Here is a 25,780-nt window from a genome sequence, read left to right on the forward strand (position 1 = left end):
TGGAAGGATTAAAAAGAATCATTCCCCCCCCACCCTGGTTACCTCCTTCTCCAGTGTGGAACCTAAATGTTCCCTCATGGGACCACCTTTTGAACCTTTACACAAATGTGAACTGCAATTCCTCACATGGAAAACAGCTTTCCTTATGGCTATTACCTCTCTTAGAAGGGTTAGTGAGATACAAGCTTTCACAATACAAGAACCATTTTTACAGCTACATTGTAACAAAGTGGTTCTAAGAACTAATCCTAAATTCCTTCCAAAAGTCATTACTCCTTTTCATTTAAACCAATCTGTAGAGTTACTTGTGTTTTACCAAAACCCTGACTCTGTAGCAAAAAGAGCTCTACACACACTAGATGTTAAATGAGCTCTTCTCTACTATATAGATAGGACTAAATCTTTTCGAAAAACAAAACAATTGTTTGTATCTTTCTCTCCACCTCATAAAGGCTACCCCATCTCTAAGGGTGGAATTGCAAGGTGGATTGTCAAATGTGTACAAATATGCTATCAGAAAGCAAAACGTACATTAGCAATTCCTCCTAGAGCGCACTTTGCACGCAAAATAGGAGCATCTATGGCTTTCTTAGGGAACATCCCCCTAGAAGACATATGCAAGGCAGCAACATGGTCTACAACACACACATTCACTAAACACTACTGTGTTGATGTGCAAGCCAAGCAGCAAGCTGCAGTAGGCCAAGCTGTCCTCTCTTTCAAACTACAGCAACAGATACAGGTGGCCACCGCTAGGGGAGACACTGCTGCACAATTGATGCACAGTGTAGTATCTGCAGCTCATATGCCTCGAACGGAAAATGCTACTTACCAGTATGCATCTGTTCTTGGCATGTAGAGCTGCAGATTACTACACGCCGTCCCGCCTCCCCGGGACCTGTATCTGTTCCAGTTTTCATCTTACTTAGATGCACACGCATGGACATCTTTCTCTTTACTTCTACTAACTCCATCATTTCCCGTCATGGCGAAAAACAATCTAAGAATGAAGCCGATGCCCAAGCGCACTATCGTCCAAGGGAGCAGACACCTATCTCGTGACTACAAAAGACTTCTTTCAAGACGACAAAAACATGCAATCATCCGAGCCCAACACCAGGTGGCGATCTAATGCACAGTGTAATAATCTGCAGCTCTACATGCCAAGAACAGATGCATACTGGTAAGTAGCATTTTTCTTTCCTGACATTTGTGATTCTTCTATCTTTTATTTTTCATAATACCTTTTTCTTTCTCCATTTATCTGTATGGTGTCCAATTATCTTCCTTCCTTTCAGCCACTTTTCCAAGATGGCAGCCACTAGACACACAATCTCCTTTTGTATACTGTGGGCTGTCCTTCTATCTTTATGACCTAGGTGTCCATATTTAGGACAGTCCTTCCTTCATTTCTGTTACCCAGGATAAGTAGCCATCTTCTGGAGCACATCCAGCTATCTTCACTCAGTTCTCCTTTCAAGCTATATTGTCTGTTGTCCAGAAAGATCTTGCGGTACTCCTCTGGAGGCACTTGTACATTGTAGACGCGGCCCACTCTGCCCCGCTCACATTACCAGGTATGTGCCATTATGAAAGGGTATTCATTCCTACATAATGTCTGTACTGACCAATGTTCTTTTTATACTGACATTACTTTCTGGCACCACACTTTAGATCCCCTGGACCCCATCCAAACTACAACGGTAATGTTTACTGACTTTGAGCATCTACACAATCCTTGCATAGGTAATTTTGACGCTATTGAGATTTACTTTAATCTCATTCACTATGTCTCCCTTCCACCTCCCTTTTTCCCACCATTTTGGCTGATGTCTTGTGTATTTTGAATCTATAGATGTAGTATTGAGCCCATTTGGGCATTCAGCAATGTTTGACTAGTGCCCAGTAAGTATCCACTCATTGTAGACTTTGGAATCCCATACTGTGGCCTTCTCTACTCTAACACTATATTTGTTGTACTCTCTTTTAGTCCTCTATTTGTATTGGGCTCATGTATTCTTAGAGTCCTGATGGTGATCCTTCTATCTGTCTGAAGGAACAAAACATGGTCAACTAGTTCTACGGACCCAAATTGATTGTACATAACAATCAAAGTTGTTGCTGTTCATACTTGATACACACTCTTGATCACGTATTGTCACACTAGGGTATCACTTGTATGAGAGCACTAAGCGTATTTCTCACCACACACTACGCAATCTCATCGTTTTTAATTTTTGATATAAATAATTGAATAAATTGATCATTTGGTGTATTCGCACATTGATTGTGATATCTATTGTCTTGGGATCACTGTTCTCTATACGTATTCCAGGTAACTAGGGGGACGTTCCTCCATACGTTCATGAAGCACTATTGCCTGGACAGCAAAGTACGTAGAGAAGGCCAGTTTGCCTGCTCGGTCTGCAGGACTTTCTGGTTTGAGTGAATTCACAGCCCAACTCCAATTAGGTACTGCTTTGGTATCAATTAGTATCTAGATGAGGAATCTGTGGCTAGAAGTTTCTATCAAAAGAATTACCTACCTTCGGTAACGCTCGTTCTAGTAGAGACTCTATCTAGCTGCAGATTTCTCACTGACCCGCCCTACCTCTTTGATTGAACTCTACCCATTTATAAGATCACAAGTTTAAGAATCTGAACACTAGTCTATAGGTTTGCTTTTGGAGCTCTATGTCAAGGGGCCCGAACAGAGTCAAAAGGAAAGCACTTCAGTCCTCTGGAGTGCCACATATATAGGCCCTGCATGTCACGTCCAGACCGGAACAGCATCAAGCTGGCACACAGAGGTACTGTGAAAAAGTTTCCAGATCCAGTCTGATGTTTGGAGAATATTTAAAAGATGAGGAATCTCTAGCTAAATATAAACAAAAGAAGAGAGGTTACATGTGTCTCAGAAGCCACAGAGACGGAGCCATGTTAAGAACGAATTTACACACCCAATTTGGATGAATAGGAGAGCCCTCACACACCGACCTAGTCAGTGTCATGCTTCATCATAGGGCCCCACCTCAGAGGCCGCGTGCCTCTTTGGTGTGCTACAACGCCAGAAGACTGCGGAGCTGGTTGTGTGATAGGGCGTGCAGTGAGGAATATCTATAAAAGTGTCTAAAGAGTATCTCAAAAAAATGTTTATTAGTAGATCTCTATGACATGGTTAAAAATAGTTATATGTGTCTGAATTTACAGCCAAAAGTAATGGTTTGGTTTAATTCAGAAATCAAGTTAAGTCAGTCAACATGTTTCAGCCTTTTAAGTGGTCTTAATTTACCTAGGCATTCATCAGGACTAGTGTGAACCCCGGCGGTATGGACTCTCTAATCGTCCACCCTAACCTGGGGACGTGAAAGTGAAAAAGTAAAAATAGTGATAAAGTGCAAAAAGAGAAAGGGGGGGAGAGCTAATAGCCCGTTCCCATCACTCCTGATTTAGGAGTGTTTCTGCACCTGTAAAGGAAAGAAACACAGACAAACATAAAAGACAAACACGTAATCAATGATAGGTATAAGTCCAATCGTTTGTCCAGAGTGCTCCAAACTGTGGCAAAATAGTGTCAGCAGATAAACACTAAAGTTATCACCATCCATATAACCCTATAAGGATGATACCACTAACTCTGGGAAGTGGAGTGTCAAAAGAGTGCTTAAAATATGCTAAATAGCTAAAGGGGATTTAAAATATGAATGAAAGTACTCCATAGGAAGGATCAATGGACCAAAGGGTCAGTGAGCCCCCCCAAATAGTTCGTAACCTCAAACCGTTGTCTCACTTTAAATTATGGCCCCGGACAGTCATGTCTATGCTGTGAAAACCTCGCCTACTGAAGACACGGCAGCGTTTAATGCACTTATTGAAAGGGCTGCCAAAAATCATGATGTCCAGCTCCCTGCTGACCCTATTGAAAAGGATTTTTTTGTTTGACACCTTCTCAACCTCAGAGAGAACTGTCAAGACTCTACCAATGCTGAAGGGTGTCCTAAAACATGCTGGAGACATTTTTAAGGAGACCACAAGGGCAAGGGTGATAAACCCCAGAATTGAGATAAAATACAAACCGGCACCTGGGGACCCTACCTATATCAAGGGACAGTTGCCGTTGGACTCTCTGGTTGTTTCCAATGCTCAGAAGAGGGCGAACTCGCAAACAACGGGTGATGCTCCTCCCCCTGACAAAGAATCTAAAGTGCTAGAAGCATCAGGGAAAAGGGTGGCAGCTCAAGCGGCCAATATCTGGCGCATCTCCAACACACAGGCACTCTTAGCCAGATATGACAGGGCTCATTACGATACACTTGAAACCCTGTTACAACACTTGCCAGATGAATATAAGGAGGCAGCAGAGATGCTAATACAGGAAGGGAAGCTTATATCAAACGCATCGATCAAGTGTGCGCTGGACGCAGCAGACACCGCGGCCAGGGCAATTAACACAAGTGTGATGTTACGGCGACATGCCTGGCTGAGAATCTCCGGTTTCAAGCCCGAGATACAAACCACCATACTAAATCAGCCTGTTAACCCTTATCACTTATTTGGCCCAGAGGTGGACACCACCTTGGAAAAAATCAAAAAGGACACTGAGACTGCAAAGTCTATGGGGGCTCTACAGTCGCAGCAGTTCAGGGGTGGTTCCTTTCGTCGCTCCAACAATAGAGGAGCTTCCAGAGGCCAGCTGTCCCAGCAGACGCAATACAGTAAAGGAGGCACGCAGACCACCTACACCAAACAGAGTAGAGGTGGCTATCGTGGAAACAGCACCAAAGGCAGAGGTCGTGGTAACAACAGCTCCCCATCATTCTCCACTAACAAACAGTGACGTCTTGTCACTGCACCCCGACCATTCCACTCCGGTCGGGGGGAGACTACAACAGTTCCTGCCTGTCTGGAAATCCATCACTACAGACAGGTGGGTGAGGCAACTTATCCAGTACGGTTATTGTCTGGAGTTAACATCCACTCCACCTAACATACCCCCAAGACACCGTCCTATGTCCACAGAGCATTTGCAATTATTGCAGCAGGAGGTAGTCGTCATGCTGCAAAAAGCAGCCATAGAGCTTGTGCCTGTGGAAGAAAAAGGTACAGGGGTGTACTTGCTGTACTTCTTGATCCCAAAAAAGGACGGGTCCCTCAGACCCATACTGGACCTCAGGCCCCTAAACCAGTACATTCTATCAGAACACTTTCACATGCTCACATTACAGCAGGTTCTACCGTTACTCAGTCAGGGAGATTTCCTCGCAACATTAGATCTGAAGGATGCATATTTCCATATTCCGCTACACCCGTCACACAGAAAATACCTCAGGTTCACCATTCAGGATCAGCATTATCAGTTCAAGGTCCTCCCTTTCGGAGTGACGACGGCACCCAGGGTGTTTACCAAGTGCCTGGCGACAGTGGCTGCACACCTACGGAGACAGAAAGTTCACGTCTACCCTTATCTGGACGACTGGCTTATCCAGGCAAAGTCGGCTCAGCAGTGTGCCGCCCACATGTCCCACACCATTCACCTTCTTTACGATCTGGGGTTTTCACTGAATTATCCAAAGTCCCACCTTCAGCCCGCCCACGTACGGCAGTATCTGGGCACGCCAATAGATACTCTGGCAGCCAGAGCACAGCCAAATTCAGTGAGGATCAACAGCATGCAATTGCTGATACGACAATTCAAGCCACAACACTCGCTTCCGGCACGGGTGTTCATGCAGTTGATAGGCATGATGGCCTCCTGCATCTTCATAGTCCCGCACGCGAGACTACACATGCGTCCGCTTCAGGAGTGCTTAGCACGTCAGTGGAATCAGGCTCACGGACAGTTGAAAGACCTAGTGTTGGTGACCGGTCGTACATACAACTCTCTGCATTGGTGGAATCCACAAATCCTTTGCATGGGCCGACCGTTCCAGGAGCCTGTGCCACATATTATTCTGACGACAGATGCATCTCTCCGGGGATGGGGAGCTCATGTACTCCACTACACAGTGCAGGGACTATGGACAGCGCAGCAGAGGAAGATGCACATCAACCTTCTAGAACTGATGGCTATCTTCATGACGATGAAAGCATTCAAAGTACATCTGTGCAACAAGGTTGTGTTGATCCGGACGGACAACATGACGGCCCTGTACTACATACAGAAGCAGGGAGGTACACACTCTCCACAGTTGTCTCATCTGGCTCAGAGCATGTGAAAGTGGGCCATTCAGAGGAACATCTTCCTCATGGCGGAGCACCTCCCGGGCAAGGACAATCAGATGGCGGACCTGCTCAGCAGGTACAGCCACCAAATGCACGAGTGGGAGATACATCCATCAGTATTCCAGCTGTACTTCCAGCAGTGGGGTCATCCAGAGATAGACCTGTTCGCCACAAAGGAAAACGCCAAATGCCAAAGCTTTGCCGCCAGGTTCCCACACCCACAGTCGCAGGGCAATGCGATATGGATGAACTGGTCAGGCATATTTGCGTACGCTTTTCCCCCAGCACCTCTAATACCGCTGGTGGCACGCAAGCTGAAGCAACACTCGATGACACTCATCGTAGTTGCTCCGACGTGGTCACGCCAACCATGGTACACCACGTTTCTAGAACTATGCGTGGTTCCGCATCAAAGGCTGCACCTCACACCCAGGCTTTTGACGCAGAGCCATGGCGACATTCAGCATCCACATCCGCAACAGCTCAACCTGGCGATCTGGCTCCTGAGGTCTTAGAATTTGGCTACCTCAACTTGCCTCCTGACTGTATGGATATCATAAGGGAGGCAAGAAAGCCCACCACCAGAGCATGTTATGCGGCAAAATGGAAGCGGTTTGTCATTTATTGTGCCGACCACAACATCAACCCGCTAGATGCATCTACTCACAACATCATTTGTTATTTGTTACATCTATACAAATGCAATCTGGCCTATGCTTCCATTCATATACATTTGTCCACAATAGCAGCTTATCTCCAAAACAGGCAGCATCTCTTGCTTTTCAGAGTGCCTGTCATTAAAGCCTTTCTGGAGGGACTCAAACGAGTTATTCCTCCCCGACACCCACCAGCTCCTGAATGGAACCTAAATGTGGTCCTCACCAGACTGATGGGTCCACCTTTAGAGCCTTTACACTCATGCGAGATTCAATTCTTGACGTGGAAAGTGGCTTTCCTAATAGCAATCACATCGCTACGACGAGTTAGTGAACTTCAGCCACTAACTATCCAGGAGCCATTCATACAGATTCACTCCAACAGGGTGGTACTCCGTACTAACCCTAAGTTTCTGCCTAAAGTGGTTTCACAGTTCCATATCAATCAAACTATAGAACTGCCAGTGTTCTTCCAGAATCCTGAGTTAGTGGCAGAGAGAATGCTCCACACACTAGACGTCAAAAGAGCTCTAATGTACTACATAGATAGGACCAAAGATTTTCGGAAAACAAATCAACTGTTTGTTGCCTTTTCGCCACAGCACAAAGGCAACCCCATTTCCAAAGCCGGTATAGCCAGGTGGATCGTTAAGTGCATTCAGATTTGCTATCAAAAGGCCAAGCGCACATAAACGGTTCCCCCAAGGGCCCACTCCACGCGAAAGTTGGGGTTCTCCATGGCTTTCCTTGGAAATATTCCTTTAGAAGACATATGTAGAGCAGCCACATGGTCTACCACACACACATTTAGAAAACGCTACTGCGTAGATGTGCACTCCAAACAGCAGGCAGCTGTAGGGCAGGCTGTTCTAAAAACACTTTTTCAAACTGCTGCAGCTGGCACAGGCGGCCACCGCTAATGGAGGGACTGCTATGTATTCTATGCACAGATATGAATTCAGCAGCCCACATGCCTCGAACCGAATATGCTACTTACCAGTATGCATCTGTTCTTGGCATGTAAGGCTGCTGACATTCATATCGCCCGCCCTCCTCCCCGGCGCCTGTAGCGGCTGCAGCACTCAGAATTACTCTTAGCATGGTCATCACTTACGGTGTTACACTCCATCTTTGCCACAATGGCGAAAAACAATCTGAGGATGGAGTGGATGCCCATGCGCACTGTAGTCCAGGGGAGGAGCCTCCTATCTCGTGATACTTTGAAGACTGTTCCAGGACAACAATGTGCAATCATCCGGACCCAACACTAGGCGGCGATCTATGCACAGATATGAATGTCAGCAGCTCTACATGCCAAGAACAGATGCATACTGGTAAGTAGCATATTCGATTCACAAAATCATGAAATACTACAGTAGGAACCGTGTTTGGGTAAAAATGATCTGCTAAGAATGCTCATTTTAAAAACTGGAGGATAAGGGCAGTTGGAGAGTCCTGCAATATGTTTAGGCTGTCCTGTTTTCAGTTTCTATTTTTGGTAAATTCTGGTGGGGTTTTTTCAGTGTTTTCAATATCTTAAAAATCAGTTATCAGTGGTTACACATTTTCACGCCACTAAAAACAACAGAAAAAGTGTTTTTCCGGTGTTTATGGAACGTTTTGCTTTCATCATTGCTTGCTTTTTGCACTGAAAGAACATGGTATATAGACAGTGTACGTATAGTGTATATGAGGTCCAAAGAGATTTTTGCAAATTAATCTTATTGTAGCACACCATACAATACTTCTTCAATGAGTCTTTGGTCATGTGCGCTTGCGCTTTCCTTCTCATGTAAACTTCTGAGAAAAGGCCCTCTCAGCATTCATAGCCACTTGGGCTGAGAACCGTCAGCTAAGGGGCACATTTGTGATGACTCTTTCTTTGATGCCACATAAAGCACGAAATGATAAATATTTGCATTTTAGTTCCTGGTCATAAGAAAACAGTGCACCAGAATGGACTAAAAAGTCAATAGCATCCCTCATTAACTCTGAAGATTGTAAAGATGCTTTCAGCATACCATCTAAGAAGTGGCAAGGATCTCCTACAGGGAATCACTTCAGCTCGGGTATCAATTTTGACAAGTCATCACACACATTTTTTATTTACGTAGCGGAATCACTACAAATACAGACAATATCACTCCAATCTTTGTTGAACTTGGAAAGATCCTTTTTTGCAGAGCATAACAAGTGACACTGTGTTACATATTTTCCAGAAGTCTGGTGTCACGTTTTCACCACTATCCCAGATGCTTAGTGATATATATACTTGTCACTTGCATTTAATGTTTAAAGCCTGAGGTGTTGGCAATTACCCTACTATCAATACTGACCCACTAGAAACTATGGTCTGATATATTAAGGGTTTTTACCCATTCTCTGTGGGCAAATGTGATGACACATATTAGGAAAGATTTTTATGAAACTAGCCATTTTACCTACCAGTGAAAGAATCAAATGCAGCCAAAATATCAAATGTGAGTTTGATATGTCCTGATTCTCTACAGATTATATAATAATTAAACTAAACGTAAAACTAAACCCTGCATCTTTAGACCAAAGGCCATAAAACTGAAAAAAGTAAAAGGAAGAAAAAACAATATTTTTGTGGCATCATTAAAGAACAAAACTCAAGCAGAATATTGTTAGCCAGTCTTTCTTACTGCTAGCTTGTAAAGCAAAGTTACATTTTATTGACTCCTTCAGTAAGAACAAAATGACTCTTTCACTTTCTTTTTCCTTTCTTTGAATGGCATTTAGTTTGTGGTTGTGCAGGTGTTTTTTCAGTGTTTATATGTTTTCACCTGTGAGGGCTATTTTTCTTTCAGTGGGGTTTTATCAGTTAAAATAGGTTTAAACCTAAAACCCCACAGCCTAAATATGTTCAACTATGAACCACTTTATATGAATGTCAGCATAACACAAATTTAAAATAACACTTAATTACATCTTATACACCAGTCAAATGTGTTATACGCCCGCCTACTAGACACTATCAAGTACATTCCCTGTTTTGGGTTGCCAGTAACTATAAACTCAGGTATGTACTATGACAAACCCACATAGGGGAGGTTGTGAAGTTCTACCTTTTGTATCAACAGCTCGAAATGTCTCTGTGGAGACCTTCGAATGGGGAAACCGGGACTAAAAAAACAAACCTATATTAAACAAGCAACATTAATACTGCCGCTAGCGGTGAATTATGCTACAAATGGACACAACAGGAACCAATGGAAGTCTTAATGTGAACTAGTTCCATCATTAATAGGCATGGTGTTTGAAAAAAATGTTTCTAACAAAGGAAGACAGGGGTAGGCTTATAACAATTTATCCCGAATAAAGGAGATACGATTGTGTTACATGTTAATGATCGTACAAAAAAAATGTGTAACACTGATATGCTTGAGGAGAGGATCTGTATATGATGTGTGCACTAAGTAAAGGCTTAAAGATGAGAGAAACGATGTGGAGGCAATAATGATTTTGAACAAAGCTGGCCAGTTATATCATATTTGAGGTGCGCCTTTGATATAACTTTATTATTGCTGTTTTTAAATAACAAGTGAAGCATTGAGAATGAACTCGGAACAATTTGTAATTAATGTGGTTTTGGGATTTAAAGTTTTTGCAAGTCCTTTTACGTTTTCAAGTGTTTTTGTTCTGAAACACATAGCTAATTTTATGAGTCTAGGTCACTTTCTCATAAGTGAATGGATTCAAGTTAAGTTTTGTTGAATAAAAAGAGTGATAAAAACAAACATTTGAGATTACATTTTATCCATGAACTTAACTGCTTTCTGAAATTGCATGTTCGTGTGCATTCTTTGTATGCACAGTATTATAAAACAATGGTCCACAGACTATTACTTCCCAGTATCGCAAATAGTCAGTACTTCATGAATTAACTTTTTAGAGTATTGGAGTCTACTCTGAATCAATAAATGCAACAATTTCACAAAACGCAACAGCAAAACATATAATCAAAGGCAATTCATTCATTTATCGCCACATTATTGAAAAATGTAAAAAAACTAACTAACATTGCATAAGGGTCATATTGGTTGCCCCGAGGGGAGCGTGCAAATTAGAAAGATGTGATTCAGATAGTGTTGGGTGTTGAAGAAAGGAAAAGAATAACAGAAATTGGTGACATAAAAGAGCTTTGTTTGTTGTATTGCACAAAGGATCAACAATCATCCATGTTATAAGACCTGTCCTTAAATCAATTCATCCATAGTATTAATACATTTGGAAACCTATATATTTGGTAGAATTAATGCACAAAGGAGGTTGTAACATGTAAGTCCAGATCAAGAAACAAAAGGGTTTCGACTCGACTTCGGGCCTGACGGTGAATTAAGCCTGGGCCATGCGAGTCTTCATCAGGACTAAATTTGGGCCACCTTAACTTTGTGAATGACCCTATAAGACAAGAAAATAAGTCTAAGAGAGCTGTTGCTAATGAAAAACAATTATGTGCTGAATAGAAAAGTGCCCGGTGTCGGTGGCTTACCCTGGCGACGGGGGTGATTCTAATGTATTTATTCCTTTTTCTTGGTCACTTAATGAGTCCTCCTCCTAAAAAACAATAAAGTTTTTGAGGACCTGAAACAAATAAAAACAAGTCTAGTAACCTGAGAGTTGGAGATGAATGAAACTAGAAGTACCTTATCTCTTACGTGATGGTGTCGCCCACAAGGAGGGATCACTCTGGGATTCTTCTATAATATTCCGTGGGATCCTTACAAATTGAATAGAAGACCTACTGTAAACTAATTCAATGGGGGTTCACCAAAGAAAAACAAGAGTATCTTGAGTGGTATTACCTGTTCAATCAGTTGCGAGGGATGAATTAATTATGCATGTCCCTTCAGCTGTAAACGGCGTATTGATGCTAAATTAGCATCGTGCCTCAGAGGTCCTCTCCAAATCGGACCGCTATAACAAAAAACGTGGATTGATTATAGTATTGGCCTCGAGATTCTGACACGAAAAGTTGTGCCCCTAACCCACCATACAGTTAGCAAGAGAGCTTACTTAGCTCATGCAGCCTTCCAGCAATTCAATCAATGTCTCGCGTCCTAGCTGGTACGCGAACAGCCTGTAATGCGGAACCGTTCGTCTGTTTCTGGACAAACATAGAAAGGGGACTAACCTGTTGTGTCCTTCTTGAATGTATAACATTTGTGAGGGGCTGGTGTTTAAAAATTGAAACACCTCCTGATGGTAACAGAGATTATGACTTTTTTCTAAAGGGTCGAGATACATGTAACAATCTCCCATTGCGACGTGTAAGAGTACTCGACACAGCGCCGTTTTAGATTGGGAAGCTGACCGGTTCTTGCTAAATCAAGAAATAGCCCTCTTGAATAAGTAAAAAGATGGTATTAGTAGAATTGTGACTCTATACTAAAAATTAAGATGGGTATAATGATTGTCTCCCAATATGATGTAAAAGATTATTTGGCCCAACGCCAATGGGATAGGGAAACGGCCGGCTATTCCCAAATGGAGCCAAACAATTGCATATGATATCACTCAATGATCAGCGCTCAACTCTCAAATCGTAATAACGGTTATAGCAGATGGACATTGGTAATCTTCTATAAGGAATTAAGAAGATGTATATAACTCTGCACAATCCATAAGGTACTACTAAAGCCCGGATATTTACAAAACATTCAAAATTGCGGGCACAATGATACGTTGTAGAGTAAGGTATTATAGGATCCTCCATGCAGGTATGAATATTAACAATTCTCCCAAGGGGACGTGCCTTTTTTAAGAGTCGAAATGGATAGCCCCGTTCAGCTAACCTGCCAATCAAAAGAGAAGATTCTTCAAAGTAATCCTCCTTTTTCGTACAGTTCCTCCGTAACCTCAGAAATTGGCCAAATGGCAAATTATCTCGGAGGTTACGGGGATGATGACTCATATATCTTAGGAGTGTATTCCTTTCACTGGTCTTTCTGTACAGACTCGTGTATAAAATGCCAGCCTCTGCCTTAATCTGGATGTCGAGGAAATTGATGGAGACATTATCCGATTCCAGTGTGAACTAGATATCTTCTGGACCTACATGTTACAACCTCCTTTGTGCATTAATTCTACCAAATATATAGGTTTCCAAATGTATTAATACTATGGATGAATTGATTTAAGGCCAGGTCTTATAACATGGATGCTTGTTGATCCTTTGTGCAATATAACAAACAAGGCTCTTTTATGTCACCAATTTCTGCTATTCTTTTCCTTTCTTCAACACCCAACACTATCTGAATCACATCTTTCTAATTTGCACGCTCCCCTCGGGGCAACCAATATGACCCTTAGGTACTGTTAGTTAGTTTTTTACATTTTTCAATAATGTGGTTAGAAATTAATAAATTGCCTTTGATTATATGTTTTGCTGTTGCGTTTTGTGAAATTGTTGCATTTATTGATTGAGTAGGCTCCAATACTCTAAAAAGTTAATTCATGAAGTACTGACTATTCGCGATACTGGGAAGTAATAATCTTTGGACCATTGTTTTATAATACTGTTTGATACCCAGGTCCTAGACCTTTTGGGTTACCCCATTTAATTAATGGCTTCTTTGTATGCACAGCTAAGCATCCCCATTAGCTCTATGCAGCCATTCCGTCAAAAGCGCTTCCAGCTGCACAGTCTATTCTGCTTCCTTGTTTCTCACTGACTTCTTGTTCTTCTTGTCCCAGGATTTTGACGTGGACTGCTACACACCACGACGGCTCTCGGGGGGCAGCCACTCATACGGGGGAGAGTCCCCCCGACTGTCCCCGTGCAGCAGCATAGGCAAACTCAGCAAATCTGATGAGCAGCTGTCCTCGCTGGACCGAGACAGCGGGCAGTGCTCTCGCAATACAAGCTGCGAGACCCTCGGTGAGTATCCGGCCAGGGGCTGCCAGCCCCAGTCTGTGTCCCTCGTCATCCCTGGAGGTCCAGCCTCTTGGTGCCGCCCCATCTTCAGCAAGTGAACATTTCATGTCCTCCTGCCCAGTGGATTGGCGCTCCCATGTACCTGGTGTCTCAGCTCAGTGGATGGGCGCTCCCCTGTGCCTGTGGGCGCTCCCCTGTGCCTGGTGTCTCAGCTCAGTGGATGGGCGCTCCCCTGTGCATGGTGTCTCAGCCCAGTGGATGGGCGCTCCCCTGTGCCTGCTGTCTCAACTTGGTGGATGGGCGATCCCCTGTGCCTGGTGTCTCAGCTCAGCGGATGGGCGCTCCCGGTGCCTGCTGTCTCAGCACAGCGAATGGGCGCTCCCTTGTGCCTGCTGTCTCAGCTCAGTGGATGGGCGCTCCCCTGTGCCTGGTGTCTCAGCTCAGTGAATGGGCGCTCACCTAAGCCTGCTGTCTCCGCTCAGTGGATGGGCGCTCCCCTGTGCTGGTGTCTCCGCTTGGTTCTGGTGTTACTCCTCTTCTCTCTAGCTTTGTTTGCTGCAACCCTTGTTCATGGCTTCGCCAAGGAATGTTGCATTGCATGTTTTAAATCAGGGGGAGATCCTAACTGAAATGAAGACGCATATAGTATGCCATACCTTTAAGAAGGTCCTTCGTGTGTGTCTCTTCGGAGAATGAAGCTGTTGCTTTATGTACAGCCTTGCAGAAAAATCTCAATGTTTTATTCTGTTCAAATGTAATGATGATTGCCAGATTCTTGTGTTTGGCTGGGATACTACCATAGCGCAGTGAAGTCCTGTACTGCTCACACTGTATACTGTTTGTGTGTACCAGATACTCTCCCATTGTAGTGATACACTACCATAGCACAGTGAAGGCCTATACTGCTCACGCTGTATACTGTTTGTGTGTACCAACTACTCTCCCATTGTAGCGAGATACTACCATAGCACAGTGAAAGCCTATACTGCTCACGCTGTATACTGTTTGTGTGTACCAACTACTCTCCCATTGTAGCGAGATACTACCATAGCACAGTGAAGGCCTATACTGCTCATTGTAGTGAGTAGCGGAATAATTACAATAGCCATACATAAGTCAGCCTGTGATCAATCACTGTGCCAGAGCAGTCCACGTATTCACTACAGGGGGAGAATGGCTAGTCTGACGTGTGTATGCTTATTGCAATTATTCTGCTACTCGGGAATTGTCACCTGACTGCTTTATCTCTGCACAATATCTGAAAGAAACATGTTAGAGATAGATTTCTTACCTTACAATTACCCCCAGGTATCAGGCTGGATCCGGAAAGTTTCTGTCAGCAGTACTCCTGCGCGTCAGTAGGCATCGTTGTGCGGCTCCGCATACGTCGCTGGCATCGTAGTCACCGAGATGACGTAGCTGGAGCTACTTAGACGCGCCCACGCGTGCTGAGGTCAGTTCTTTCTTTTTCTGCGCCAGCAAGCGCAGACCCGGAGAGAGCGGTACCCCCAGTCATATTTTAACTGAGTTTTTTGGACTTTTGTCTTTTTTTTTTTTTGAGTCTTTGACTCCTGGTGTGTAGGGATGCCCGGTTTTAAATCTTGCGCTGCTTTTCCCCGCACAATGTGGGTGACGGATCCGCACCGTGTGTCTACTGTCTGGGGCATAACCACGACTCCTGACTCCGAGTCGTGCCCAGAATGCTGGGCCCTGGCTCCGAAAACTTTGCGGGAGCTGTCCCGGAAGTTGCTGGAGGCCCAGAAGTCGGCTCCGCGCCTTTCAAGGTCCCGGTCCCATGGGAGGTCGAGGGACAGGTCATGGAGCCGCAATAACCATCGTTCGACAAAGTCTTCGCACTCTCCGAGTCAGGTAAGGCGAAGTTCAAGAAGTCGAAGAATCAACGTTGCGCTTCGCCTTCCCCTAGCCTGTCGCTTTCGGTGAAGCCTACGCAGTTGCCGATGGCCTAACCGCCCTTTCCAGGTCCATTGTGGACTTCGGCCAAGCTGCAGGAGTTCCTGTTACCCATGGCAAGCGTCTTTGGGCCATCGGGCCCTTTCGCCACGCCTTCGGGGGGCCCTCGCTCTTCTATGTCGGCGGCTCTGGCCTGACATCGGCGACGACTCCGGTCTCGACGGCGAAAGACCCCCATGGATCCATGCATAGATCCCAGCCGATGTCGGTTGGCCTAGTACGACCGACCTCGACGGCGCCACTTCCGCTGGGCGGCTCCCCGACCTACGCCGTCCCCAGCTTCGATCGATTCCAACGCCGATGGGTAATTTCTATCCCTTTCTCCATCCACGTCCTTCTTTTCCCCCTGCCCGGCAGGTTGTGGAGGAAGGGGAGGACCGGGAGGAGTCTGAGGACCCTCTCGCAGCCCACTGTGAGTTAGACCCGGACTGGGAAGAGGAATTGGAGGATGCAGGTGCCCTGGATTTTACTCCAGAACCTGGCACACTCTCTCCTCCTACGGTGGCTATGGAGGAGGGTGGTACATATTCTGTAGTGTTGCGTGGGGCGGCCGAAGCTCTCCACCTTGAGCACACTACAGTTACCGTCAGGACTAACCTCCTGATAGAAGTGCTTCAGCCGGCATCTTCCTCTACGGAGCCGCTGCTGCCCTTTAATGACACTTTCGGACGTTCTTTTGGGCACCTGGTCCAAGCCCAACACAGGGGTTCCTGTGGATAAGAACGTGGCCGGACGCCATCGCCTGGCCATGGACGACCCCATGTTCCTCTCCCAAAACCCTACCCCGGAGAGCTTGGTTGTCCAAGCTTCTGCGTCCCCCAGCGCATTCCCTTCCGCACTTCCGGATAGGGATTCCAAGAAACTGGAACAACATGGGAAGAACATTTTTACTTCCGTCAGTTCAGGCCTAGGGTCTGTGAACACTGCATACCTCTTGGACCGTTATTCCCATTCTGTATGGGACACGGTTGCGCAGGTGCTGCCTCAGTGTCCGGGAGAGGCCCAGACGGTGCTCTCACAAGCTATTGCTGAGGGAAGAGACGCAGCCAAGTTTACGATTCGTTGTGGCCTTAACACCGCAGACTCGCTGGGCAGTGTGGTTTCCACGACAGAGGTGCCACGCCTGGCTGAGGACGACTGTTTTTTCTTGGGATGTCCAGAACACTCTGATGGACATACCCTTTGATGGCATTAGCCTTCTTGGTGACGAGGCAGACAGTGCGTTTCAGCGTTTTAAGCACTCGCGGGCTACGGCCAAGTCCTTAGGCCTTTTGCCCACCAGCACTCCTTCCTCTTCTGCTTTTCACTCTTTTCGTGGCCAAGGAAGGGTGTTCCAGAACCACAGGCCTGGGCAGCAACAGTCTCAGCGCAGCCGTGGATGTGTGACCCACAGAGGTGGAATGCGGGGCCAGCGGGCGGGTCAGTCCACCACCTCCCCTGCTGCCACTGCCTCAAAACCTTCCTAGTCCGGTGTTTCAGGCCACCACATGCCAGTGGGTGGCAGGATTCGCCATCACCTCCCTCACTGACGCACCATCACTTCAGACAGGTGGGTTCTGCAGATAGTCCGACGGGGCTACTCCCTCCCTTTCGAGATTAACCATCCAGCCATGCCACCTCAGTACCACTGCATGTCAGGGGATCACTTGGCACTTCTCCAACAGGAAGTTGCAGCCCTCTTGGCCAAGGGGGCCATTGAGCGCGTTCCGACGCCAGAAGTAGGTTGTGGTTGCTACTCCCACAACTTCTTGGTTCCAAAGAAGGACAAGGGCCTGCGTCCTATCTTAGACCTTCGGAATGTCAATTGCTTTCTCCGGAAGGAGACGTTCAAGGTGCTCACACTTGCTCAGGTCTTCTCTGCCCTCGACCCGCAAGACTGGGTGGTAGCATTGGACTTGCAGGACGCATATTTTCATATCCCTGTCCTGCCGGCCCACCAGCGTTACCTGCAGTTCACGGTAGGTCACGAGCACTTTCAGTTCACCGTGCTCCCTTTTGGCCTTACCAGCGCCCCTCGGGTGGTCACGAAAGTGATGACGGTGGTCGCAGCTCATCAGCGCAGATCAGGGGTTTCAGTCTTCCCCCTATCTCGACGACTGATTGTTGAAGGCAGGCTAGCCCCAGGCAGTTGTCTCCCACCTCCAGACTACGGCCAATCAATCAATCAGTCATTTGCTAAGCTCACTACATACCCGCGAGGGTCTCAAGGTGCTGGGTGGGGGAGGAGGCCGCTACTGATCAAACAGCCATGTCTTCAGTATCCTCCTGAAGGTCAGCAGGTATTGGATCTGTCGTAGGCTCAGTGGGAGGGTGTTCCATGTCTTGGAGGCGAGGTAGGAGAAGGATCTCCCGCCGGTGGTTGTTCTTCGGATGCGCGGGACGGTGGCAAGTGAGAGGTTGGCGGAGCGTAGCTGGCGGTTGGGTGTATAGAAGGAGAGCGTCTGTTGAGGTAGGCTGGGCCGGACTTGTGGAGTGCCTTGTGTGCGTGGATGAGGAGCTTGAAGGATATCCTCTTGTTGACGGGGAGCCAGTACAGGATTCTCAGGTGTGGGGTGATATGGCCGTGTCGTGGTACATCGAGGATCAGTCGTGCTGAGGCGTTTTGGATGCGTTGTAGTCGATTGATGAGAGTGGAGAACCTCTTGCATTTGCTGGGGTTCTCCATCAACGTGCCGAAGTCGCACCTGATTCCCTCTCAGAAGCTCCTCTTCATCGGGCCATTTCTGGACACGGCGCAGTTTCGGTTTTATCCTCCCGAACAGCGAGTCCGGGACATTCGGACTATGATTCCGATCTTTTGGCCCTTGTCCTTGGTTTCAGTGAGGATGACCTTGAGGCTGCTGGACCTCATGGCCTCCTGCATCCTGCTGACCTATCATGCCAGATGGCATATGCGGGCTCTGCAGTGGGACCTGAAGTTCCAGTGGGCGCAGCATCAAGGGGACCTGTCCAAGTACGCCCAGATCTCAGAGGGCACTGCACAACAGTTGCAGTGGTGGCTCACGAACCAGCGCTGGGTCAGCGGCAGATCCCTCTCCCTTCCCCAACCGTAGCACACATTGGTGACGGATGCGTCCCTCCTGGGATGGGGCGGCCACAAAGGAGGGGCGGATATCAGAGGCCTCTGGTCTCCGGCGGAGTCCAGGCTCCATATCAACCTTCTGGAGCTCCGGGCGATCCTACTTGCACTGAAAGCATTCCTTCCCTCTGTCAAAGGGAGAGTCGTGCAGGTGTTCACAGAAAACACCACCGCCATGTGATATTGCAACAAACAAGGCGGGGTGGGGTCGTGGACCCTATGTCAGGAGGCTCTGCGTCTCTGGACATGGCTGGAACGTCAAGGCATTTCCTTGACGGATCAACACCTGGCAGGTTCTTTCAACGCCCGGGCGGACGAACTCAGCCACAGGTGCATGATGGATCACGAATGGCATCTTCACTCAGAGGTGGCGCAAGGTCTCTTTCAACAGTGGGAAGAGCCTTGATTACATCTATTCGCCTTGAAGAGAACGCGCAATGTCATCGGTTCTGCTTGTTGGAATTTCCAAGGTTGCACTCCCTCTGCAATGCTTTTCGTCACGAGTGAAGCTACGGTCTTTTGTACGCCTTTCCGCCTATCACTTCTACCCAGAGTGCTGAAGAAGATCAGGCGCGACTGGGCCAAAGTAATTCTTGTGGCTCCGGACTGGGCTCGAAGAGTTTGGTATCCCGAACTACTCAGTATGAGCGTGGATCCCCCTATCCAACTGCCTCTTCGGGAGGATCTTCTGTTGCAGCAGCGGGGGGCGGTCCTCCACCCGCACCTGTCCAGCCTCCACCTACATGCGTGGAGATTGAGCGGCAACAGTTGACAGCACTCGACTGATGTCTTTCCCCTGAGACGGAAGCCGGGGGCGCTGTGCTCTGTATTTTAAATATTGCACTTCGCACTTTCTTTCTTCTATTTTACTGTGTTGGTGATTTGATTTTACTAAAATTGCCGCACGTGTCAGAATATCTTTTAAAATAACTGTACTTGGCAGATTAGTTGATTAATAACTATCACGGGCCCCTGCCCCCTCGAACCGACTCCCAGAGCGCATTTCCATCCGGGGTGCCTGGAGAGAAGAGTTCGGCCATCTTGGGTGAGGGAGGGGTAGCGCTGTAGATGCAGGACGCTTCCCGCCCTCCCATGGATTTAAATCGGTAAGCAGCGCTGCCTCGCTGACTCGACTGATGTCTTTCCCCTGAGGCGGAAGCCGGGGGTGCTGTGCTCTGTATTTTAAATATTGCACTTTGCACTTTCTATCTTCTATTTTACTGTGTTGGTGATTTGATTTTACTAAAATTGCCGCACGTGTCGGAATATCTTTTAAAATAACTGTACTTGGCAGATTAGTTGATTAATAACTACCACGGGCCCCTGCCCCCTCGAACCGACTCCCAGAGCGCATTTCCATCCGGGGCGCCTGGAGAGAAGGGTTCGGCCATCTTGGGTGAGGGAGGGGTAGCGCTGTAGATGCAGGACGCTTCCCACCCTCCTCACACCGGATATAAGGAGATGCTTTCCCGTCCGCGCAGCGGGCGCGCCGGCGGCGCGCCGAAGGTGCGCCAAAGGCAAGCCCGTCTGCGCCCGTCCGCGCCGGGCCTAGGGCCATGACCCCTGCTCGGTCCTTCCCGTACAAACGGAGTACTTTGCTGGGGCTTCGCCCAACCCACGCCTCCCGCTGCACTAAATTTGACCTGGCGCATACTCCTATGGGCGCCAACGCAAAATGCTCTCACTGTGATACCATAATTCCCTTTCACAACTGCACTACCCCCACTCAGGTCCCAAAGCATGTTAAGGAGAAGCACATCACTATGGCCCTCATCAACGCGCGATCCTTGGGCAAACGCTGCCAAGAGATAGCGGACCTAATCATCGATCACAATTTAGATGCTCTTTATATCACAGAAACGTGGACGGACGAGGCATCCGCCCCCGACTTGGTCACGGCAGTTCCACCTGGCTACAGTGCCTATCGGCAGGATAGGGCGAGAAACAGAGGCGGAGGCCTGGCCATCATAGTAACAGACCAATTTGAGGCCCGCATATCACCTATTCCTGCCACGTCATGCGAAGCTATACATTTTAACATAAAATTCACACCTTCTTTTAGCTTCAAGGGAGTGCTCCTCTATCGACCTCCTGGGTCCAGAGCAGCGTTCCTAACGAATCTGAGTACCATAACAGAATCAATAGCCACAGATGAGTCCACCACTGTTATGGGCGACTTTAATTTTTATCTCGAACAAAATAATGATAAAGATACTATTACCCTCACATCAGACCTAGAAATAATAGGCCTGAGGCAATTGGTCACGGCTCCAACCCACCAGGCAGGACACACGCTAGATGGCATGTTCACTAACGTTGAGGACCTACATGTAACCGAAATTCTCCCTATGACCTGGACTGATCCCTCGGCCATATTCAGTAGTCTGACCATTAAAGAATCGTTGAGGAAGAAGATCCCCTACCCAAAGCTAGGCACGTTTAAAGCATGGAAGGACATAAACTACAATAATTTAAATATACTTTTAAAGAACACTAGACCTGATCTATCTAACGATCCCTGTATTTCTACCCACCAATTCCATGAATGGCTGGGTGATGCCACGTCGCAGTTGGCACCCACCAAGTCCCATTCAAGAAATAGGAGCACGCCGACTGCTCAGTGGTACACAGAAGAGTTAAAAATGCAAAAACAATTAACGAGAAACAGGGAAAGGTACTGGCGACGAACCTATGACAGCGAAAGTAAGAACAAATATAAAGAAGCCCTAGCCACCTACAAAACTATGATAACGGCAGCAAAGAAGCACTTTTTCTCACTACATATAGAACAAGCCAAAAATTCCAGCAAACAACTGTACAACATAGCCAAAACCCTATCGGGTAATATACCGGACTTAAACCACCCTCCATCTCAAACGCTATGTGATGCCTTGTCTGAGTTCTTCTTCGCGAAGGTAAATAATATATACCAAGCTTTTACCTCAGAACCAAATATCAGTTTTGCCTCCTCCTCCCAGACTGTCCTGAGCAACACCATGACGAGTTTTAAACCCTTAACGACCGATCAAACAAAGATCATACTGAGTTCCATCAAATCAGGCTCAGCCTTGGACCCCTGCCCCACGTCGGTGTTAGCCATGGTTTCAGACACAATTATTCCTATTATCACTCACGTCTGCAACACAATATTGAGTTCTGGGACTTATCCGGACTCCTTAAAAAATACGCTGATTAAACCTCTGCTTAAAAAACCTAATCTCGGCAGACAAGATCTGAAAAACTACCGGCCTATAGCAAGTCTCCCTTTTTTAGCCAAAGTGACGGAGAAGGCCATGAACCAGCAGCTGTCGGAACACATAGAGAGAAACAACCTGCTTGATGATACTCAGTTTGGGTTCCGTAAATACCATGGGACGGAAACTGCGCTCATCAAAGCAGCGGATGATATCAGACTCATCCGGGACCAAGGAGGGACAGCTCTGCTGGTACTTTTAGATCTCTCGGCAGCTTTCGACACGGGTGACCACAAGACATTGATCGACCGTGTCGGAAAAATGGGTATCCAGTCCGCTGCGAGAAACCTGCTTGCCTCCTTCTTGGCTAACAGAACTCAGGCGGTCACATTGGGACCATTCCAATCTGTCGTTACCGTGTGGGGTTCCTCAAGGCTCATCCCTAAGTCCGACACTATTTAACATTTATGTGTCGGACCTTGCTAGTGTCATCAAAGCACATGGGATGAGCCTAACCTCATACGCAGATGACACGCAGTTGGTGCTGGCCATTAAGAGTGACGGACAGGAGGTGGCAGAACGGTTCCAAAGAGGCATGACAGCTATCGGTGAGTGGATGGCAGGAAACTGCCTGAAGCTCAATTCCGAGAAAACGGAGGTGGTCATCTTCGGCAATCTCTCTCCATCCTGGCCTGCAACTTGGTGGCCATCAGCATTCGGCACCCCACCTTGTCCTACCTCCAAGGTTAGAAATTTAGAAGTTACCTTTGACGACCAGCTCAACTTTATGGCACATGCCAATAAGGTAGCGTCCACGGCCCATTTTAAACTCAGAATGATAAGGAAAATCCTGCCTTTTCTGCTTGACACGGCCGCCAAGACCCTGGTCACGTCATTGGTTTTAACTTCATTAGATTACTGTAATGGACTCTTTTTGAATGCACAAACTAGAGTCACAAAGCTGCAGACGGAACAGAACGCGGCCGCACGCTTGCTGTCCAAAAAACCTAAATTCGCACCCATTTCGGATACTCTGAGGACCTACCACTGGTTATCTATCCAAAACAGGATAAAGTTTAAATCAATGTGTACAGTCTACAAAGTAATGCAGGATCAAGGGCCTTGCTTTCTAAAAGATCAATTAATACCTTACAACCCAGCCAGAAAGCTCCGATCCTCATCACTTAATCAACTAGTGGTTCCTCGTAGCAGAACAGTCACATGGGGCGACCGCCGCTTCCTAGTTGCGGCCCCCAAAATCTGGAATACCTTGCCATACCACGTCAAAACCAGCCCCTCACTCTTACAGTTTAGGAAAAGATTGAAGACGTGGTTATTCAACCAATAATACAGTATACCAGTCCGAATGAATTCACCTCTGAGGAGAGACATTACTGCAGTCTAGTGCCGAGACACCCAAGGGTATTCGTTCGCGCTCTATAAATGTCAGTAAATAAATAAATTACTTTTGACTTGCCTCCTGTAGTCTGTGATATCATTCTGGCAGCCAGGCGTCCCTCCTATAAATCGGTATACGCCTGCAGGTGGAACAAATTTGTGGCATGGTGCACAGCAAAAGCTGTGGATCCCCTTTCTGCCACTCTTTCGGAAGTCCTTTTGTACCTTCTTTCTCTTGCCCAGCAGGGCTCTGCTCTGGGCACTATTATTGTTCTGCAATTTCGGCCTTTCTCAGGCTCCCTGATCAGCCCTCTCTTTTCAAGTCCACTGTTGTGTATAGATTTCTCAAAAGCATTACACACCTTTTTCCTCCTATTCCGTTTGTGATACCGCAGTGGGACTTGAATCTGCTTCTTACCTATTTGATGTGCTCTCCCTTTGAGCCTCTTCACAACTGTCCTCTTCGTTTATTGACTTTGAGGACTGCTTTCCTGGTCGCCATCTCCTCCGCTAGGCGCGTGATTGAGCTCCAGGCTCTTTCCTGTAAGCCTGCTTTTCTGTCGTCCATACGGACAAAGTTGTGCTTCGCACTTGTCCTTCCTTCTTGCCAAAGGTTGTCACTGCCTTCCCACTTTCTTTCTGCCTCCGCACCCTTCCAGAGAGGAAGAGAGGCGCCACCATCTGGACCCAAAACCTGCGCTCTTATTTTACCTGATGGTACAAAAGGGGGTGGTGATGGATGGAGCATCTGAACCAATCAAACACTCACACCTAGTCAACAGATCTGGGTTTAATCCCTCACCGTTCTTTAGCCCACTCTGCCACCCCAGTTCAGACATGGCCATATGCAAATCAGTCTGACCCTGTGCCTCATGGGAACAGTCCAGCCCGAACTGCCAAGCCATTCCTTCCCTGGACCGGAAACAAGCTTCCTAGGACCGGTTTCTGGTATTACAGCCGTCTTCAGCCAGGCTTGCTTGAATCCAGTGGCAAAGTGAGCAAGGGATTCACGTCTGAGCATACCCTGCCAACTTATGGCGAACAAAGCGGTACAAAAGGGAGTGGTGATGGACGGAGCATCTGAACCAATCAAACACTCACACCCAGTCAACAGATCTGGGTTTAATCCATCACTGTTCCTTAGCCCACTCTGCCACCCCAGTTCAGACATGGCCATATGCAAATCAGTCTGACCATGTTCCTGTGCCTCATGGGAACATTCCAGCCCGAACTGCCAAGCCTTGCCTTCCCTGGACCGGAAACAAGCTTTTTAGGACTGGTTTCTGGCATTACAGCCGTCTTCAGCCAGGCTTGCTTGAATCAGATGCTCCGTCCATCACCCCGCCCCCCCCGCACCATTTCTTTTTGTACCGCTTATTTTACCTCAAGCGCACACAACAGTTCCGGGTGGATGACCAACTCTTTGTTGGCTACGTAGGCGCCAAGAAAGGTCGGGCTGTACACAAGAGGACTATCTCCCGCTGGGTTGTCTTGTGTATCAAGTCCTGTTATTCTCTGGCTAAAAAGGAACCTCCGGTGGGGTTGCACGCCCATTCTACCAGGGCGACAGCAGCTACTGCGGCATTGGGACATTGTGTCCCCCTGCAAGACATCTGTCAGGCAGCCACGTGGGCCTCGCGCACACTTTTACTAAGCCTTATTGCTTTGACAGTTCAGTCCGGAGAGACCGCTTCTTTGGCCGCTCTGTTCTCCGTGACTTTCTGATGTGAGCTTGGTTCGCAGACCCACCACCGGGGGTTGGTATTGCTGGGGTATCTATTCTAAGGTAAGGAATCTATCACTGACGTGTTTCTTCCAGATGAACAAGTTACTTACCTTCGGTAACGATGTATCTGTAAGAAACATTAGTTAGTGATTGATTCCTTACCGCCCCACCGATCCTCCCCGTTCTGCGAACTGATTTCTAGGGTTAATGTCCTCCCTTTCAGGGTCCTAGTTTTAATGCCCCAGTGAATATATATTGCATGGCTCTGCATTCCTGGCGCGGAAAGTAGTGTACAGAGCTGACGTCAGCGCGCATGGGCACGTCTAAGTAGCTCCAGCGACGTCATCTCGGCTACTACGACACCAGGGATGTACGCGGAGCCGCACGACGACGCTTACCGACGCGCAGGGGTGCTGCTAACAAAAACTTTCCGGATCCAGTCTGACGTCTGGGGGTAATTCTGAGGTAAGGAATTGAAATTTGCTTAGCTATGTAACGGTAAGTTTAAATTCTATTAAGGACGTGGAGGCGAGGATTATGCTATTCTTTCCTCACTTTATTACAACCTTTTCTCCACAGCAGCGAAACATTTTTTAACAACTGACATTTTTCTTTCCATAGAAAAACCAAAAA

The 25,780-nt window shown here is 47.1% G+C and overlaps 1 protein-coding gene across 10 annotated transcripts in view; it reads left to right on the top strand.

The window, feature by feature from the left end:
- The window catches only part of RAPGEF1 (Rap guanine nucleotide exchange factor 1), a 714,396-nt gene that overhangs the window by 287,380 nt on the left and 401,236 nt on the right, over positions 1-25,780 (top strand). For all 10 annotated transcript variants that reach the window (XM_086924774.1, XM_086924779.1, XM_086924781.1 and 7 more), the window contains exon 8: positions 13,599-13,782. In XM_086924774.1, the coding sequence (XP_086780900.1) occupies positions 13,599-13,782 (184 nt within the window). The remainder of the gene's footprint in view (positions 1-13,598; positions 13,783-25,780) is intronic.

The sequence above is a fragment of the Lissotriton vulgaris genome, chromosome 5 (assembly GCF_964263255.1).
Source record: "Lissotriton vulgaris chromosome 5, aLisVul1.2, whole genome shotgun sequence".
NCBI classification, from domain to species: domain Eukaryota; kingdom Metazoa; phylum Chordata; class Amphibia; order Caudata; family Salamandridae; genus Lissotriton; species Lissotriton vulgaris.